The sequence below is a fragment of the Schistocerca serialis genome, chromosome 1, assembly GCF_023864345.2.
Source record: "Schistocerca serialis cubense isolate TAMUIC-IGC-003099 chromosome 1, iqSchSeri2.2, whole genome shotgun sequence".
Taxonomy (NCBI): domain Eukaryota; kingdom Metazoa; phylum Arthropoda; class Insecta; order Orthoptera; family Acrididae; genus Schistocerca; species Schistocerca serialis.
Window position 1 is genome coordinate 894,198,980 of NC_064638.1, and position 21,641 is coordinate 894,220,620.

General features: G+C 44.1%; 1 protein-coding gene across 1 annotated transcript in view; it reads right to left on the reverse strand.

The window, feature by feature from the left end:
- LOC126411566 (lissencephaly-1 homolog) overlaps nt 1-21,641 on the reverse strand; it is a 186,772-nt gene that overhangs the window by 23,410 nt on the left and 141,721 nt on the right. The window contains exon 3 of the mRNA XM_050081373.1: nt 4,517-4,817. Within this exon, the coding sequence (XP_049937330.1) occupies nt 4,517-4,817 (301 nt within the window). The remainder of the gene's footprint in view (nt 1-4,516; nt 4,818-21,641) is intronic.

Consider the following 21,641-nt stretch of genomic DNA (forward strand, 5'->3'; position numbering starts at 1 on the left):
AAAGTAGTGGAACTTCAAGCGCTGATAGAAAGCACCGAAGCTGAAATCGTTATAGGTACAGAAAGCTGGCTGAAGCCAGAGATAAATTCTGCCAAAATTTTTACAAAGGCACAGACGGTGTTTAGAAAGGATGGATTGTATGCAATCGGTGGTGGCGTGTTTGTCGCTGTTAGTAGTAGTTTATCCTGTAGTGAAGTAGAAGCGGATAGTTCCTGTGAATTATTATGGGTGGAGGTTTCACTCCACAACCGAGCTAGGTTAATAGTTGGCTCCTTATACCGACCTCCTGACTCAGCAGCATTAGTGGCAGAACAACTGAGAGAAAATTTGGAATACATTTCACACAAATTTTCTCAGCATGTTATAGTCTTAGGTAGAGATTTCAATTTACCAGATATAGACTGGGGCTCTCAGATGTTTAGGACGGGTGGTAGGGACAGAGCATCAAGTGACATTATACTGAGTGCACTATCCGGAAATTACCTCGAGCAATTAAACAGAGAACCGACTCGTGGAGATAACATCTTGGACCTACTGATAACAAACAGACCCAAACTTTTCGACTCTGTAAGTGCAGAACAGGGAATCAGTGATCATAAGGCCGTTGCAGCATCCCTGAATATGGAAGTTAATACGGATATAAAAAAAGGGAGGAAGGTTTATCTGTTTAGCAAGAGTAATAGAAGGCAGATTTCAGACTACCTAACAGATCAAAACAAAAATTTCTGTTCCGACACAGATAACGTTGAGTGTTCATGGAAAAAGTTCAAGGCAATCGCAAAATGCGTTTTAGACAGGTACGTGCTGAGTAAAACTGTGAGGGACGGGAAAAACCCACCGTGGTTCAACAACAAAGTTAGGAAACTACTGCGAAAGCAAACTGCAAGTTTAAACGCAGCCAAAACCTCTCAGACAAACAGAAGCTAAACGATGTCAAAGTTAGCGTAAGGAGGGCTATGCGTGAAGCGTTCAGTGAATTCAAAAGTAAAATTCTATGTACCGACTTGACAGAAAATCCTAGGAAGTTCTGGTCTTACGTTAAATCAGTAAGTGGCTCGAAACAGCATATCCAGACACTCCTGGATGATGATGGCATTGAAACAGAGGATGACACGCTGAAATACTAAACACCTTTTTCCAAAGCTGTTTCACAGAGGAAGACCGCACTGCAGTTCCTTCTCTAAATCCTCGCACAAACGAAAAAATGGCTGACATCGAAATAAGTGTCCAAGGAATAGAAAAGCAACTGGAATCACTCAACAAAGGAAAGTTCACTGGACCTGACGGGATACCAATTCGATACTACACAGAGTATGCGAAAGAACTTGCCCCCCCTTCTAACAGCAGTGCACCGCAAGTCTCTAGAGGAACGTAAGGTTCCAAATGATTGGAAAAGAGCACAGGTACTCCCAGTCTTCAAGAAGGGTCATCGAGCAGATGCGCAAAACTATAGACCTATATCTCTGACATCGATCTGTTGTAGAATATTAAACCATGTTTTTTGCTCGCGTATCATGTCGTTTTTGGAAACCCAGAATCTACTCTGTAGGAATCAACATGGATTCCGGAAACAGCGATCGTGTGAGACCCAACTCGATTTATTTGTTCATGAGACCCAGAAAATATTAGATACAGGCTCCCAGGTAGATGCTATTTTGCTTGACTTCTGGAAGGCGTTCGATACAGTTCCGCACTGTAGCCTGATAAACAAAGTAAGAGCCTACGGAATATCAGACCAGCTGTGTGGCTGGATTGAAGAGTTTTTAACAAACAGAACACAGCATGTTGTTATCAATGGAGAGACTTCTACAGACCTTAAGGTAACCTCTGGCATGCCACAGGGGAGTGTTATGGGACCATTGCTTTTCACAATATATATAAATGACCTAGTAGATAGTGTCGGAAGTTCCATGTGGCTTTTCATGGATGATGCTGTAGTATACAGAGAAGATGCAGCATTAGAAAATTGTAGCGAAATGCAGGAAGATCTGCAGCGGATAGGCACTTGGTGCAGGGAGTGGCAACTAATCCTTAACATAAATAAATGTAATGTATTGCGAATACATAGATAGAAGGATCCTTTATTGTATGATTATATGATAGCGGAACAAATACTGGTAGCAGTTACTTCTGTAAAATATCTGGGAGTATGCGTGCGGAACGATTTGAAGTGGAATGATCATATAAAATTAATTGTTGGTAAGGCGGGTACCAGCTTGAGATTCATTGGGAGAGTCCTTAGAAAATATGGTCCATCAACAAAGGAGGTGGCTTACAAAACACTTGAGTATTGCTCATCAGTGTGGGATCCGTACCAGATCGGGTTGACAGAGGAGATAGAGAGGATCCAAAGAAGAGCGGCATGTTTCGTCACAGGGTTATTTGGTAACCGTGAGGAGGCTTTCAGACTGTCGTTCTTCCTGCGAGCCATACGCGACTGGAAAAGAAAAGGGAGGTAATGACAGTAGCACGTAAAGTGCCCTCCACCACACACCGTTGGGTGGCTTGCGGAGTATAAATGTAGATGTAGATGTAGAAAGAATGCTTTACAGTGATTAATCATTTGCTCTGTAATATAATTACATATCACAAGAAACCAAGGATAATAATCACACACACTATGCAATTAATGTTGTTGGGAAGGTAGCACTGATCATACAAAAAAATACACAGCAATATATAACGGCCAATCCCTTCAGGGAATGCAAATACGCCGAACTGAACTGAATAATGGGATGAACACTGGGCACAAATTAATGTGGTGGTTATCTCCATGCTTATATCATCAAGGCTTAATGTCAGTGGGTATATCCAAAGAAGATGAAAGAAGCAGAAAAAGAAATGTACATGTGAAAAATTGTAATATGAAGGCACATTTTGCGACTGAAGGTGCCTACTAAGTCATTAGCATATTTTTACTAACTTGAAAAGAAAATACACAAACATAGGAAAGAAAAGCATTCACAATTCCAGGTGAAGAGGACACTTTCACCTCCCTCCAAAGAGTAGTAATGAAGGAATGTAAAGCTTTCTGCCTCTAGTTCTGAATTCATTCCTATCCTTGCTATCTTCTTCTTCTTCCCTTTGACTTAATTCATTGTATCAACCTATTGCAAAATGATAAAGGGGTCAATAAAATTGCAACTTTCTTGTCTTCAAGCAAAATAAACTTTGCTTTAAAAAGTTTAGATGCAACATGAAATATTAAGTAACAAGTCTAACAAACTGAATAATAATACACTATGTGATCAAAAGCATCCAGACACCCGCCTGAAGATGACTTACAAGTTCGTGGTGCCATCCATCGGTAATGCTGAAATTCAATTTGGTGTTGGCCCACTCTTAGCCTTAATGACAGCTTCCACTCTCGCATGCATATGTTCAATCAGGTTCTGGAAGGTTTCTTGGGGAATGGCCGCCCATTCTTCACGGAGTGCTGCACTGAGGAGAGGTATCGATGTCAGTCAGTGAGACTTGTCACAATGTCGGTGTTCCAAAACGTCCCAAAGGTGTTCTATAGGATTCAGGTCAGGACTCTGTGCAGGCCAGTCCATTATAGGGATATTATTGTCGTGTAACCACACCACCACAGGCCGTGCATTATAAACATCATGTTGAAAGATGCAATCGCTTTCTCCAAATTGCTCTTCAACAGTGGGAAGCAAGAAGTGCTTAAAACATCAATGTAGGCCTGTGCTGTGATAGTGCCATGCAAAACAACAAGGGGTGCAATCACCCTCCATGAAAAACACGACCACACCACCGCCTCCGAATTTTACTGTCGGCACTACACATGCTGGCAGATGATGTTCACGGGCATTCGCCACACCCACACCCACACCCTGCCACTGGATAGCCACACTGTGTGCAGTGATTCGTCACTCAACAAAACGTTTTTCCAGTGTTCAATCGTCCCATGTTTACACTCCTTACACCAAGAGAGGCATTGTTTGGCATTTACTGGCATGATGTGTGGCTTATGAGAAGTCGCTCGACCATTAAATCCAAGTTTTCTCACCTCCCGCCTAACTGTTGTAGCACTTGCAGTGGGTCCTAATGCAGTTTGTAATTGTGTGTGGTGGTCTGGATAGATGTCTGCCTATTACACATTATGACCCTGTTTAACTGCCAGTGGCCTCTGTCAGTCAACAGATGAGGTCGGCCTGTACGTTTTTGAGCTGTACATGTCCCTTCACGTTTCCACTTCACTATCACATTGGAGTGTGGAAAACCCGAATCACCTGACCACGTTTGAAGTCCGTGCGTTCCGCAGAGCGCACCATTCTGCTCTCTCATGATGTGTAATGACTACTGAGGTCGCTGATATGGAGTACCTGGCATCATAATGCACCTAATATAAGAAACTTACGGTTTTGGGGGTGTCCAGATACTTTTGATCACATAGTGTATATTTCTGTTATTCAAACAGATTTAAATTTTCTTCCAATAATATCGTAGATTTTTGTATTTTTAATCATATGTACAACAAAGATTTTGACAAGAAAGAAATTGTTACCCTTGTGATAGGGCTTCGATGGCCCGTCAGGCAAAATTTTTCAGGTGGCCGTGGAATCCACTCTGTGGGCGATCGTTTCCCCCTTGTAGGAGCTCCTTCAATAAATTCTTTTTCAGCTTCCGACAGTTTTGATTCAAGTTCCATAACCTTTTTCTGTAACCTGATAACTGATGTCCACTTCTTCTCAAGTAGGCCCCCATACTTCCTCTCCACCTCTCCTGGCATGTCCGCTTCTTTCTTGAATGCTTCAAGAGCATCCATATAGCCATTGCTACAGAGGTAGTCTGCAATCGCCTTGTTTCTGAAAAACATATAGTAAATACATATGATATAGCAACCATTTTTAGTTTTATAGAAAATATTTTTAAAAATCCAAAATACAGAATAAATGTGACACAAGAAAATTATTTATTGTTTAATCTCATGGATACAGATCAACTGTCATACTGCCTTTTTGGTGCCACAAGAACTAATTTTTACAGGTGAGGAGGAAAAAAAAAAAAAAAAAAAAAAAAAAAAATTATATCCCAGAGAAGTTACAGGTATCTACTCGTTATTTGTTATGGGTAGACTACTTTGATGGTACACCTTTTTGTATTATTAAAATGGTTATCAATTGACACATTTTTGAAGTTGATAAGCTAAAATTATATTTTTATTTGACTAATCTGCAGTAATATATATATATATATATATATATATATATATATATATCACAAGTTTCTCAAAATCAAAGAAAAATTAAACCACAGTCGATACACTGAAATTTAAAATACATTCTTACAACTGCATTTTTACATGCTATAACTGCACTGTATTGTATAGGGTGTGTCTCTAAAGTTCAGTGGATGGTCTCAAAAAATAAAGCGAAAAAGTGTTACACACAAAATACCTTTACTGACCTTCAAAGTAATCACCACTGGCTACAACACATTTCTGGCATCTATTGTAAAGTTGCTGGAAACTGATGGACTCACTGGCAAATGAGCGGATATGCTGAAGAACACGATAGATGGCTACCAACTCTGCAGTGGAAACACTGCAGCCATCCAAAAAGGAGCGCTGTTCAGTATGTCCATCACGAGCGTAAGTGAAGCCAACAAGACTGTCTAACATTGATCCGTCGGTATAGACTATTTCTGAGCCCTGAAACTCGCCGAGAGGAGAGACGAATTGTCGGCGGAAGGCCTCAGGCAGAGCTGAGCTCTTTGACCCTTGCAACAAGTCCAGACGAAGCTGAGGTCGAGGCATGGACACTGGAGATGAACTAAGTTGTCCCAGAAAAAAGAGAAAGGTGGTAGATGCAAAGCGTCGAGTTCAGTAAGAAGCGACCAGGCCCAGTTCTGGGCCACCATTGTGGGAGATGGATCACTGTATTAGGGAAAAGGAGATGGTAATTTGGATTGTGAGGCAAATTATTAATGTGGGTGGTGTAACTTGCAAGCAGCAGTTGCCGCCGGAGTAACAATGGAGGAACGCCAGGTTCAAGGAGGCTTTTCACTGGACTCATTCGGAAAGCTCCCATCATGAGCCGAACTCCACAGTGGTGGACAGGGTCCAGCAGATGCAGCACAATCCTGAAGCATACACCAGGCTTCCATAGTCAATACGGGCTGTATGAGGGCTTTGTACAGCTGCGACAGTGTAGCATGATCAGCAACCCAGTCAGTGTGTTCAGGCATCGAATAATAATAAGATGCTGCCAACACTTGTCCTTAAGCTGATGGAGATGGGGAAGCCAAGTCAAGCAAGCATATAAGACCAGTCCGAAAAAGCAGTTAGTCTTCACTACATCAAGTGGTTGGTCATGAGGAAACGTTTTGGATGGGGGTGGACAGTACGAAGATGACAGAAGTGCACAATGGAAGTCATGGCTGCCGAAAACGGAAAGCCAAGAGTGAGGGCCCACAACTGCACATTCCATATGGCTCTCTGCAGCCAGCATTCAGCCACATCAATAGAAGAGGAGCAGAACGAAATACAAAAATCATCAGCATATAGGAGGGAAGCTGCTGAGGACCCTAATGCTAATGCAAGGCCATTGACAACAGCAGTTAAATAGAGTGGTACACTCTGGATAGAGCCCTCCAGGACCCTATTGTCTTGTTCATGGGGTGCACTGTGGGACACACTGGCACGAAATCTGAAAGTGCAGAGTGACAAGAAGCTCCATACAAAAATTGGGGGTGGGCCCTGGAGACCCCACTCACACAGAGTAGTGAGGAGATGGTATCACTAAAAGGTATTTTACCTCTTCGTGAGGTCAAAAGAAACAGGAATAAGGTGTCCTCACTGGGGAAAAGGCCAATTGAATGGCAAACTTCAGGTGGACCAAGTTGTCGTTGGTGAAGTGCCCTTGGCGAAAACTTCCCTGGAATGGAGTCAGAAGGCACCGAGACTCAAGGAGCCAACACAACCATCAGCCACCATAAGTTCAAGCAGCTTGCACAGAATGTTGGTGAGGCTGATAGTACAATAGCTATCCACATCTAGCATGTTCTTACTGGACTTTAGCACTGGAATGATGATACTTTCTCATCACTGCAAAGGGAATTCGCCATTGCTCCAGATGCAGTTGAAGATTGAAAGGAGATGGTGCTTGTAATCCATTGACAGATGTTTAAGCATTTGCGAATGGATGCGGTATGGGCCAGGGGATGTGTCAGGACAGTCAGAAAGGGAACTGAGAAATTCCCATTCACTGAAGGAAGAATTACATGGCTCAGGGTGGCGCAGAGCAAATGATAGGTCGTGTCGTTCCACCCACTGTTTGAGACTACAAAAGGCAGAGTGGTAATCATCTGATGCAGAGGTGTGAGCATAATGCTTTGCGAGACACTCTGCGATTACGTCTGGATTGGCAGATACAGCTCCACGTGTAGAAATTCCAGGTACACCTGCACTGGGTCTGATAGCCTCAAAGTCGTTCGAGTTTGGTCCAAACCTGGGAAACAGAGGTTCTCCAACGGTTTAGAGGTAACGCTCCTAACACTTCTGCTTCTGATGTTTGATGAATAGGTTGACCTGGGCATAGAACCGTTTGAAGGCAATGAGGTTCTCCTGGGACGGGTGGCACGTTTGATGCCAGAGAGCCTGCCTATGGTTTCTAATGGCCGCTGCGATTTCCGGTGACCACAAAGGCAGTGACTCCCACCGGGACCAACCTGAGAAACAAGGAATTGCCAATTCAGCTGCAGCAACAATGGTAGCAGTGATGGTGTGGATCACCTCATCGATGTTGCTGTGCAACGGAGATTCAATAACGGCAGTGGAGGTGAAAGCATTCCAGTCAGCTATTCTATTGATTATCTCTTCCATCCCAATACCTTGCCTTCACCAATCAGAAAATGTGTGACTTCATGTCCAGGTTCCACATGCATACTTGGGTGTTTTCCTCAATGCCGAGTTATTTATTTCATTGCTGCAAGACCACATTCCTAATGTATTTTAATTCATTACATGCAATGAACTGACAGATGCAATTGACAGACTGTTCTGCTCAGCTTACACTTTGTAAGTGAAATATAGTACAAAGACTATTATTTGTGAGCACAGATATCCTATAACTCTAATCTTTATTGGGAACTGGAAACATCTGATGCTGGTTTAGTTTCCAAGGCAGAGGAGGGGTGAGGGGGGCAGTGGAGTCGGAGGGGTGAGTGGGCAGAGGAGTGAGAGGGAGAGAGGGGGGGCATTTATGTCACCCTTTTTAAGAATAGATAGCACTTTGCATATAGGACACACTAAATCTGATTTCTCATTAATGCAGCCACTGCTTTCAATTGAATGACAACCGTCATTGATTTCACTTAAGGGAATAGAAACACGCAACTTCTTGGTGAGTACTTTTATTAAAAATATATATACAGAAATATTGAAAATGTCACCACTGCTTCCCGTGCAGATCCTTTCTTCTGGAGCATCAAACTATTACTTTTATCATATTTGAAGTGATGCACAGGGCATTACAGTATAAACTACGTATAAATTGAACCAATAAGGGACATTGGAACACCACAGACCAGATGTATGCCAAATCACTGAAACAAATAATTTAATTCTTCATAAGCAGATTGTGCGAATATTTGTGATCCCTGCTTTCTTGCAAGAAATACATATGTCCATACTCGGCAACATCCCTTTAATTACATACAGAGCATCTCAAACCTTTTGGGGCAAATTGAGACATGTGATACTGGGTCCACAATCTATATACTGATAGGGAACCAATGGGTAGAAACACATATTCATTGAATTATGGACATACGCAAGATACACAGCATAACAACAACAAAAACAACATCATAACTCATAGAAATTGTTCGAAGCGATGACCACCGATCTTAATTCAGGTACTGCAATGTCACATGCAATTCTGCTGTACTCTTACAGAGATCCCGGGTGTCTACTGCACACTGGAACAATAAGTGGGTTTTAAACAGCTTTACACCTCTGACCACCAGACAGACATACTGCACACAACTTAGCTTAAAGCATGTGTGCCATGCAATGACCGCATGTTTTTTGGCGTGTTAACCTGTGCCACAAGCACACCACTATTCCTGGTGTCAGCTGCACAGACAACTCGTGATGTGTCCATGGTGAGGTGTGTTACTGCATACAGTGCACGACACCTAGTCTAAGATGGAAAATTACTCATCACGAGAAGTGGCAGACACTGATTTAATGTACGGTTTGGCAGGATGTAATGCCCATACAGCAGCAGATATGTACAGGAATTGCTTTCGAACAGGAATCATAATGATTAGAAAAAGTTTATCTTCATGGATACCAACAGATGGGACTGTTCACACCACAGAGAGCTGTCCAAGGTTCCTTTTGAAGAGACAGTGTCGGATAGTGTTGTCAACCACCCAGCACAGTAAGAAGCACCCGTCAACTTGCCTCTGAAATGCACACTTCGAAGGATAGTGTGGAGAGTACTGATGGAACAGGTATTACAGCCCTATCCAAAAGATCATTTGCTAACACTTTGGACAGATTTTGAACCCCACATTCACTTCTGTCAATGGATTATGCTCCGAGGTGTTGCAGTGCTGAACTTCGTATAGTTTGTATTGTTCACAGATGAGGCCTCATTCACCTGTGATGGTGTTCTCAACAGCTGTAAGAGTCACGTCAGGAATAACGACAATCCTCATGCAAGCCACAATGGTGACCACCAGCAATGATTCTCTGTCAACAAATGCACACTCATTGTTCAAGATCACATACTAAGACCTTACCTGGTGCTGCCTCGTTTAACTGGTCCACATTATCTGGTGTTCCTTCAAGAAATGCTGCTGTAGTTGTTTGAGACTATACTCTTTGCTGTCCACAAAAAGATGTGGTTTCGACACTATGATGCACCAGCTCACTTTGATGTTAAGGTCTGTGAGTGCCTGAACAACACTTAGCCTCCTCATTAGATTGAAAGAGGTGGCGCTGTCCCATGGCCGGCATGATCACGGATCTCACACTCTGGACATTTTCCACTGGAGTTATGTCAAGACACTAGTGTATGACAACCCCTGTAGAAACAGATGAAGAGCTGCTTGCTAGGGTCCAAGCTGCCTGTCTCCTGGTACAACAGGTACCACAGATCTTTGAGAGAGTGCAGCAGAACTTGGTACGCCATTACCATGCATGAATTGAGACTGGTGGTTGGCACTTCAAACAAACACTATGAGCTAAACTGCTGTTATGTGGTGCACACTGTATGTCCATAACACAGTAAATATGTCTTCTTGACTACTCGTTCTCTATCTAAATATGATCGGCTGTGGGCCCCTGTCCCCTGTTTCAATTTGATCCAAAAGGTTTGAAACACCCTGTATATATTGTAATATAATTTGAGGAATTTTTTGCAATTTTAATGACGATGACAAGAATGTCATGCCTGTAGAACAAAACAACTTATAGCCAACTTCCAAAGCATGAAACACGAAAAATTCTATAAAATCTTCAGCAAAAATAAGTTTTGAGAATAGAACTAACTGGTTGGATAAAAAGAAATTTACTCACGAAGTGTCAGCAGGAGGAAACACACAAAACATGATGTTACATATGAAAGCTTTTGGAACCAGTGGCTCTGCTAGAAGGATTGAAGGAGAAGTAAGAGGGGTGCAAGAAAGGACTAGAGAGGATTAGGAAAAGAGCCAAAGTTTGGAAAAGTCACTTAGAACCCCAGTTCAGTGGAAGCTTACTGGATGGTATGAGAAGTCTTTCGCTCGTCCCATTTGGTAAGTCTCCCCTGATCCGGGGTCTTGGGTGATTTTTCTGAACGCTAGCCCTTTTCCTAAACCCCGCTAGTCTTTTCCTTCACCCCTCTTCCTTCCCCTTCAACCTTCTACCAGGAGGAGGAGCCACTGGCTCCTAAAGCTAGCATACTTTTTTTTTTAATATACACTCCTGGAAATTGAAATAAGAACACCGTGAATTCATTGTCCCAGGAAGGGGAAACTTTATTGACACATTCCTGGGGTCAGATACATCACATGATCACACTGACAGAACCACAGGCACATAGACACAGGCAACAGAGCATGCACAATGTCGGCACTAGTACAGTGTATATCCACCTTTCGCAGCAATGCAGGCTGCTATTCTCCCATGGAGACGATTGTAGAGATGCTGGATGTAGTCCTGTGGAACGGCTTGCCATGCCATTTCCACCTGGCACCTCAGTTGGACCAGCGTTCGTGCTGGACGTGCAGACCGCGTGAGACGACGCTTCATCCAGTCCCAAACATGCTCAATGGGGGACAGATCTGGAGATCTTGCTGGCCAGGGTAGTTGACTTACACCTTCTAGAGCACGTTGGGTGGCACGGAATACATGCGGACGTGCATTGTCCTGTTGGAACAGCAAGCTCCCTTGCCGGTCTAGGAATGGTAGAACGATGGGTTCGATGACGGTTTGGATGTACCGTGCACTATTCAGTGTCCCCTCAACGATCACCAGTGGTGTTCGGCCAGTGTAGGAGATCGCTCCCCACACCATGATGCCGGGTGTTGGCCCTGTGTGCCTCGGTCGTATGCAGTCCTGATTGTGGCGCTCACCTGCACGGCGCCAAACACGCATACGACCATCATTGTCACCAAGGCAGAAGCGACTCTCATCGCTGAAGATGACACATTCGTCCCTCCATTCACGCCTGTCGCGACACCACTGGAGGCGGGCTGCACGATGTTGGGGCGTGAGCGGAAGACGGCCTAACGGTGTGCGGGACCGTAGCCCAGCTTCATGGAGACGATTGCGAATGGTCCTCGCCGATACCCCAGGAGCAACAGTGTCCCTAATTTGCTGGGAAGTGGCGGTGCGGTCCCCTACGGCACTGCGTAGGATCCTACGGTCTTGGCGTGCATCCGTGCGTCGCTGCGGTCCGGTCCCAGGTCGACGGGCACGTGCACCTTCCGCCGACCACTGGCGACAACATCGATGTACTGTGGAGACCTCACGCCCCACGTGTCGAGCAACTCGGCGGTACGTCCACCCGGCCTCCCGCATGCCCACTATACGCCCTCGCTCAAAGTCCGTCAGCTGCACATACGGTTCACGTCCACGCTGTCGCGGCATGCTACCAGTGTTAAAGACTGCGATGGAGCTCCGTATGCCACGCAAACTGGCTGACACTGACGGCGGCGGTGCACAAATGCTGCGCAGCTAGCGCCATTCGACGGCCAACACCGCGGTTCCTGGTGTGTCCGCTGTGCCGTGCGTGTGATCATTGCTTGTACAGCCCTCTCGCAGTGTCCGGAGCAAGTATGGTGGGTCTGACACACCGGTGTCAATGTGTTCTTTTTTCCATTTCCAGGAGTGTATATGTTGGTCCTCCTCCTGCCACTTGGTGAGTAGATTTTTTCACCTATCCAGTCACACTATAAAATATTCAGGATTAACTATGTTTGGACTAAAATATTTACTTCTGTCATTTGAGATTCTGCTCGATTGCAAGACTTTACACCTCCCTCACTTGAAGACAAAAGTGAGTACAGTACTCGAACAGCAATGCGCTGCTTTGAGAATAGCCTCAAGTCGGTGCATGCCAGTGCAGTTTTGCAAAATTGTTTGGGAACATGTACCATACATCTTTACCATGCTGTTGCTTATATTACAACACAAACCATGCAATGTAACATTTTACATTTCAAGATAGTGGCTTGCTGTGATGAAGTCACTCGTGGATGCCCACAGTCTGTCTACTGTGAAGATTTTGCAAGAGTAGATGACATTCTGATTTTGTGGTCAGTTTGGTTGTTTTCATTAGATGATCCCTTATGCACATTCTTGTAACCAAGTCAGGGCATACACAGCAAAATTATTTTTGAACCACTGTTTTGTTCAAATATATCTTCACTTATGAAGTAACATACAAAATGGCTGTCATGTAAAGTTTTCAGTTAACTGCTTATCACCTTGTCCATCACTAAGTAAATTGATTAGAGACGTTGCGGATGTTTTTAACCATACATATCTTTTTGGTGGCTTAGTTTCTGGGTATAGTACAATAAATCACCCTGGCACATTTGATATGGAACTATCTCCTGCATTCAAGCAAAGTCAATTGTCTGTATGCAGAGAACCAAATCAAGGATGATCAATCTGTTTAGTGAGAGGACCTTCCTAAGTGTTTTTAAGAAAGAACAACTTTTTTTGTAAGGGACTTTTTATTATCCGCTACCACGATTCCAAATATGATATGTGGATGCAGAATACTATCCCACACATCCACAACATCTGAAAGTGGTGTGAAAAGCTATCCAAGGTGTTGGGAGATTGACTGTAGAACTGCCGTGGGAGAAGATGAATCTCTAAGTGCAGACTGATTTTGAAGTCAGTCATGGTACCCAAGAGCTGTGGATAAAAGGACCGCCTTTAATACTTTTACAAAAGCAATGAAGAAAGTGTGCTTTGTTACAAATAGTTTTCCTGTTTCTCACAATATTGGCATTTAATACTTACACACTTGCATTCAAATCAGTTCCAGGAACATTTGCCGCACTTTGAGTTGGTACACCTACAATATATGGTTCTGTAAGGATACGGCAGCTTCTTGAGGTTAGAAATCTTTGTCAATGCATTTTGTTCTTTGCCGTAACGCAATAAAAAGAAGTCATTGGGTGATAAACCACATGCACACGAGCAATGAGACATTAATTTCATGTTTTTGTCCATGCTGTCTGACGTGCTGTGTGACTGCTAGTAATGTTATGAAGACTAATGATGCAACGTTTTCGGCCATTGCTCTTGAGTTCATCTATGACAAAGGGAAAACAAATTATTTATCTACCATTTAGTGTTGCTTTTTCGATTTTCTGAAGCAATGGTCACAACATATCCTGTGTAACCAAACACAAAAGCGACCATTTTCTCGGAACAGCTTCGCAAATAATTCACGTTTGTAGATTTCGGTTCACCATCTAATACCCAAACCATCAATTATTGCTTTGTTTTCCGGCTCGCACGAATATGTCCCAAGTTTCGTCTCCTCACTGTAGACAGATTTTGCCTTTCTTCGTCAAGTTTTTTAGTGTTTCCTTACGAGAAATGATCTTTGGTCAAACTGTGCAGAATCCGTCGGAAACTGCCCCTTTTTACAGCCAAATGTCTTTGCAAAAATCTAATATACTGCAGTTTTCAATACCCACTATGTCCAAGGGTGCTTCTATCTAGTGGTAAGTCCTAGTCAATTCTTCTCAGCCACGGAATCAAATGGTAAGCTATGCTTAATTCAGTGTCGTAATGGATGCCAAAATAAGCATTTGCAAGCCTAATCCAAAGGCGGAAGGGATGCAGAGCGGGTCGAAAATTTGCAGCTTCTTCGCTGAAAAGGGATACATCAACACCTTCACACCAAGAATGTAGTGATGTAATGTCAAAGTTGCATGTCCGACTATTCCTGCCTCATGATTTAAGCAAAATACAGAATTTGCCAAAGGCTTGGTCTCTCTAAAGTCTTGTCCCAGAATGGCAGAGTGCACACAGACCTATCAAATACAAAAATTTCATTCCACGAGTCTGATCACATCGTCCACATCTACCTTGGAGGCTACATCCTATCTCACACGATTTCTTTCTTCCGAAATACAAAGGCAACCACACAAGGGCCTGCCTGCCTGCTTGCTTGCTTACAGAGTGTCCTTGTAAACAATTCAAAGGAACATATTGTGTAGCCTTGGTTCAAAGAGTACATGATGCAAAACTAATGTACATTACTTTAATCTGTCCTAGTGAACCTACATATCCAATGCCGCACTAAGAACCTACAAAACTTGTTTTCTTGCATTTACGTAGTCAAAGCAATTAATATAATACCTTTACATCTATGTGACTACTCTGTAAAGTACACTTAAATGCCTGGCAGACCACCTTCACGCTAACTTCTATTATTCCACTCTCTAACATCATGCGGAAAAAACGAAGACCCATACCCTTCTGTGGGAGCTCTGATTTCCCTTATTTTGATGATCGTTTCTCCCTATATAGGTCGGCGTCAACAAAATATTTTTGCATTCGGAGGAGGAAGTTGGTGGCGAAACTTCGTGAAAAGATCCCGCTGCATCGAGAAATGCCTTTGTTTTAATAATGCCCACCTCAAATCCTGTATCATAACCGTGACACCCTCTCCTCTATTTCTCGACAATACAAAACGTGCCGTCTTTCTTTGAACTTCCTCTATGTACTCCGTTAAGATTTGCTAAGAACCTCGCAGCGCACAGTAGTACTGCGAAAGAGACCGGTCAAGCACAGTGTAGTACAAGGATTCAACGACAGTAGCACAAGTGAATCTTGTCAGACTCGCCTTCTATGCTCAAGAAACTATTATTTGTTAACAAGCAGTTTTGTGGACAATATATACAATTTGAAAAATATGCCAAGCTTCCACATACACTGACAGAAAAAACCCAACACCAAAAAATAATTACTGCAGAGTAATGAAATTCTGGGAATAAATTTGTCCAGGTAACAGTTAAGTGATGAACATTGCAATATAACAAGTTAATGTATGCACAAGATAAGCCAATGCCAATGTGAAATTCTGGTACATTAATAACCAGTGTAACTGCCAGAAAGTCAATTGCAAGCACGTGCCATGCGATGTGCTGCACAACTGCCGGATGTCAGTTTGTGGGATGGAGCTCCATGCTTGTTCCTGTTGCTCTTGGTCGGTCAATGCACGGACGGTTCATGCTGGTTGTGGATGATGGGGTAGTTGTCCAATGATGTCTCGTATATGCTGGATTGGAGATCTAGTAATCGAGCAGGCTAAGGGACATAATGACACCTTGTAGAACATACTGGATTACAAAAGCAGTACGTGGGTGAGTGAGAGTATGCTGGAAAACACCATCTGGAATACTGTTCATGAATGGCAGCACAACTTGTCGAATTACCAGATTGACGTACAAATCTGCAGTCAGTGTGCGTGAGAATCACTAAAGTGCTGCTGCTATCCCACCCCAAACCATAACTTGCATGTGTAGGCCCAGTGTGTCCAGCAGACATACATGTTGGCTGCAGGCCCTCAACTGGTCTCCTAACCAACACGCTGGCATCGAGGCAGAGCCTGCCCTCCAAAGAGATCCCGCTTGACACCACTGAAGTGCAAATGGTGGTGGTTTGGAGTCAGTGGAGTGCATGCTACAGGGCATCTGGCTCGGAGCTGTCCTTGAAGCAATCGATTTGTAACAGTTCGTTGTGTCACTGTGGTGCCAACTGCTGTTCAAATTGCTCCTACAGATGCAATACGATGCTCCACAGTCATACGCCGAACACGATGGTCTTCCCTCTCTGTAGTGCCACGTGGCCATCCGGAGCCCAGTCTTCTTGCGACCTTACCTTCTCATGATCACTGCTGCCAGAAATCTTGTACAGTAACTACACTCCTGACAAAACTTTCTGCAATACCACAGAAGGGGTAGGCTTCTCGTAGCCCTATTACATGACCTCATTTGAACCAAGTGAGATGTTGATATTGACGTCTTTGTCGCCTTAATGACATTCTTGCTGAACACGAATTCACCACATCCAATCTCAAAGGTGACTAACGCCCACGACCTTCACAGCATGTATTTATAGCAAACTTGATTTGCATGCTCATAGTGGCGCTACTAGCGTCACTCTTTCTAATGGCGCGAATTTCAGATGTAGAAACAAGCTTACCAATTTTCATTTATGTCGCACAACTGCTTCTCAAGGTTGCGATGTTTTTTCGCCAGTTTATTAAGAATTTGATTATTTTTAATATTAATAAATTTTAATTTCCTTCCGTCCCTCAATCGTGTGGGACAGGAAGACAATGTCGTCGACGGGTACTGACTATCACGTGTGGAACTGTACTTTCTGGTGCAATGGGCAGGCCCTCTATGGACATCCCCTGAGCACATACAATATTAAGAGTAAATAGATTTATACTTGCGCCATCTACTGCGATCAATTACATAACACGTGGAAAGGTGATTGCAGGCAATGCCTGCCGGTTCAGATTTAAGTTAAAGATGGAGCCTTACGCAACTTTTAGCAGAATATCAACATGAAGCACACGGACGAGACTTGACGCAACAACAGCGCACAACCATGTACCAACACGCAAATTGACTATACATGACCTGACGTTTAAAAGGAAAGGGAAATTAGGGGCATTTCCTGTCATATAAACACTATTGCATAAAAATTAAAATTTTTATGGGCTTACAAAACTCCAAGTACTTTTTGAGAACGCTGGGCTCTTAGATGTGGCGCGCCTCGACAAATCGAAGCGGTGCACTCCGAGGGTCGAGGCTGCCCGCGGTGTCGGATCGATAGGCACGCCGCGACGCCTTGACGTCACTCGCCTGGTCGATAAGCGTCCGCCGACTGAAGCTTAAGGTGGCTCGCTAGGCGCTGCCGAACACATCGCTGGAAGCTTGTTCGCAGGAGATTTCTCAATGGGCATGATAAACAGCCTAACGTTTTTAATACCCGACAATGATACTATATAAACTCAATGACTAACGAATATTATTTGGACTACAGATATAAATCACTGAATGGGCATTACGTGCTTCATTCCTTTACAAATCAAATGGACTACGTTACCCGGACCAAGACAACGACGAAAATTTCGGTTTTGGGTTTTTTGAATAGTACAATAGCAGATACTTTCCTCTTTCAAATGGCATTTCTATTTGGTATTTAGCTTATTCCTAACTATTTGTAATTAATTTTTTTAAATATACCCACAGGTTTCTCACATGTTCTCTAAAAATAAAGAAGTCTAACACTTTTCTGTAATTTCACTGGTAATATATCTGGATCAGTTTTCACAGTTTGTCTACAGCCAAGTTTTTCCGTTTCAGATAGCGTAGGTCAAGAATAAAACGACCAAAATGGATGGAATAATAATATATCTTTGTTGTTGCATTTTGAATTTTACTTTTGGTGCAGGACAAATATGGTGTGGTTCAATAGTCGAGTTTTTAAAGAAAAATACTTCCAGTAAAGTACATAACGAGCAGAATGACAGTTTGTGACAATGAGGACAATGCTACTAGCAGTAGAGATACTGTGTGTGGCTCTGAGAAGCTTCATGGCTCTGAGAAGCGTAATTTCAGTTTAAATCACGCTATGTACGTTTTCATTCTGATTACGTGTACGACTAAGACGACATTTCTTCGATAACCCAGTAAGAAACAGACTCTGAAAACTGGCTTTGTAATGTACACGACGCTTTTGGTGCCTTGTGCTTATGTGTATACGATAAACAGTCTTTTATGCTTGAGCTCTAACGTATTTGCATCGAGTCCGTCCAAACGGACAAAACACTGTGCAAAGTTCGAGAGCACATTATACTCTATGCTTTGTAGAATACCGTGTCACACACAGCTAAGTAACTGTCTTATGTTCCGGAAAACACATGATCAACTCTTAGAGAATACGGAATCTTGGGAGGAAACAGGCGCTGACCTGCAGCAAAACTGCCGACGTAGTACAATGCTGAAGCAGGCTTAATTGTTCCGGAACACAGCGTTCAACGCACATTGTTGGAAGTGGGGCTCCACAGTAGTCGATCGTTACATGTTCCTACGTAGACCGAATGACATCGTCAATAGCACGGGATCATCGAGATTGGACCGTGTTTCAATGTCGCCTGGTCGGATGAACTGCGTTTCTCATTACAGAAGTTCGGTAGGCGTCCTGATACGACCTCATTGAAACATTCAGCGCCCCTCGGACGCACGCCGGTGTGGGTAAGTATTATGCTATGGGGGCCATTCACATAGGCTTCCCTGAGACCGGTCATAATAATCTAAGGCACTACGACAGCTGTGGACTACGTGAAATCATTGCGGGCCACCTGCATTCCCTCATGCTTTGCTTTCCCCGAGAACAACGGCATCTTCCAAGCACGATAATTACTGTCCGTGTACCAAAGGAAAAATCGTGCTGCAGTTGTTAGAGGAACATTATAATAAACTCACGTTGATGTCTTGGGCAGCAAAGTCGCCTAATTTGAATACGATGGATCATATCAGGCACGTTGTTGACCGCCATCTCCGCATTCACAAACCACCAGCACGTAATTTACAGGAGTTGTATGACATACGCGTAGACATCTGGTACGAAATCCAAGTTACGAGTAGTCGCTGCCGTACTGCGTCCTACATGTAGATCAACAAGCTACGATATTTTGGCACACCGGTGTATATGTGAAGCAAGAGGTGGAAGTCATAACCGAGATTTCTCTGTATTATTAAATATTATTAATGCACTTCGTCTATATCAAGATTGAGTTACACAGCATCGTCCGAATCAGCACATAGATTTGCAACTAACAGATGTGGTGTGCACTTGCTTCCATGAGACGACACGTTAAAAGCCTGAAAAAGGAAGACTTAATTCTTTAATTGCAGCTACTAGTGAGACTCCGTTTCTCAGTCAGTTTGAACAGTTTCAGCTTGAAGGTCCCCCCCCCCCCCCCACCTCTCTCTCTCTCTCTCTCTCTCTCTCTCTCTCTCTCTCTCTGTGTGTGTGTGTGTGTGTGTGTGTGTGTGTGTGTGTGTGTGTGTGTGTGTGTGTCCACTTGCCCACGTCTTATTCTTGCATGGATGAAAGGCAAAAACTAGCGCTGATATTTTTCCCAGAGAGTCCTGGTAACAAATATAGAACATCTATCACTGAAATGCTGTCGTTTTTGTAACAGTTCCTGTATCATCACAAAACGGTTTTTTTTTACCCATGTCCAATGTATCAACACAAAACGGGATTTTTTTATCTCCTCCTGTGGCCTGTTATAGTTTTCAATGACGTTTCTGGTTTTGCCGTGTAGACGACATAGTGCCAGCTGCTCATCCTTGATTAATTTATAAACAAAGGAATACAATGTATATGGGACTAACCTATGACCTTGTCAAAGCCACGAACTAATTAATCCATTCTAACACAGCAAATGTTAAAAAACGTTACCCATCTATGGCTTCTGAAATAAATGGACAAAGCCCATTTTGCCACTGCTGAATTACTGCATAGGTGAGGCTCCTTCAGTGCTATGACGAGCAAGATACGCAAGTAGCGTAATATGAGAGGTTCTAGCTCACTTGCGGCAGAGCGGCCCTTACGGAACGCACCCTGAGACGGAGCCAAAAGGCCCTGAGACTCAAGCAGCCAACTCAACCTCTGGCTCACCATGCGTTCGAGCAACTTGAAAAGAAAGTTGGTGAGGCTAATGGGGCGGTAGCTGTCCACCTCCAGTGGGTTCTTGCCAGGTTTCAAAACGAGGATTACGATGCTTTCCCGCCATTGCGACGGGAACTCAGACAAGTGGCTAGGGCACTTTGGAATTCCCACTCAGTGGACGGAACATTGTACGATTCAGGGCGGCGCGAGTGAAATGAAAGGCTCCGACATTCCAACCGCTCTTTCAGGGAGCGGAGGGCCAGTGGGTAATTTGCAGAAGCGGAACTCTGAGCAAAATTCTCCGCTAAGTGGTTTGCAATTGTGTCGGAGTCAGTACAGACTGTTACATCCAGTCAAAGCGCAGGTACGCTGACGTGGGCCCGATAGCCATAGAGTCGCCTAATCATGGCCCAAACCTGCGATGGAGAGGTACAGAGGCCAATGGTGGAGACATACCTTTCCCAGCACTCCCGCTTGCGTCGGCGAATGAGGCGGCGGGCTCGCGCACGAAGCCGTTTAAAGGCGGTGAGGTGTTCCAATAAGGGATGCCGCTTTTAACGTTGGAGTGCCCGCCTGCCATCTTTAATCACCTCAGCGATCTCGGGCGACCCCCAAGGCACAGTCCTCCGCCGAGGGGACCCAGAACACGGAATGGCAGATTCTGCGACAGTAGCCATGCCAATGGTGACCGAGTGAACCACCGCATCAATGGCGTCATTGGAAAGAAGCTCCATAGGGACAACGGAGGTGAACAAGTCGCAGTCAGCATTATTCATAGCCCATCTTCAGGGGCGCCCAGAAGAGTGACGCTGTAGCAGTGACAGAAAGATCGGAAAGTGGTCACCACTGCACAAGTCGTCATGCACACTTCATTGGACAGATGGTAATAGGCTAGGGCTGCAGATCGAAAGGTCGATGGCTGAGTACGTGCCATGCGCCACATTGAAATGTGTGAAGGCAACATTATTTAAAAGAGAAAGGTCGAGCTGTGCCAATACTTGCTCAACGAAGCTGCCTCGGCCTGTTGCCACTGATCCACCACAAAGAGCGTTATGGGCATTGAAGTCGCCAAGTAACAGAAAGGGTGATGGCAAGTGGGCTATCAGCACGGCCTGGACATGCTGCGGGACATCATCCGGTGAAAGGTAGAGACTGCAGACAGTAACAGCCTGAGGCGTCCACACCCGAACAGTGACAGCCTCTAAAGGTGTTTGTAGAGGGACAGACGCGCTGTAAAGAGAGAGAATGACATAGATGCAGATGCCACCAGATACCCTCTCATAAGCTGCCCGGTTCTTATAATAAGCCCGATAGCCACGGAGGGCGGGGGTTCGCATCGCCAGAAACCAAGTTTCCTGAAGAGCAATGCAGAGGAAAGGGTGAAGGCTGAGAAGTCGTCAGAGCTCAGCAAGATGGTGGAAAAACCGCTGCAGTTCCACTGGAGGATGACATTGTCCATGGCCGAAAA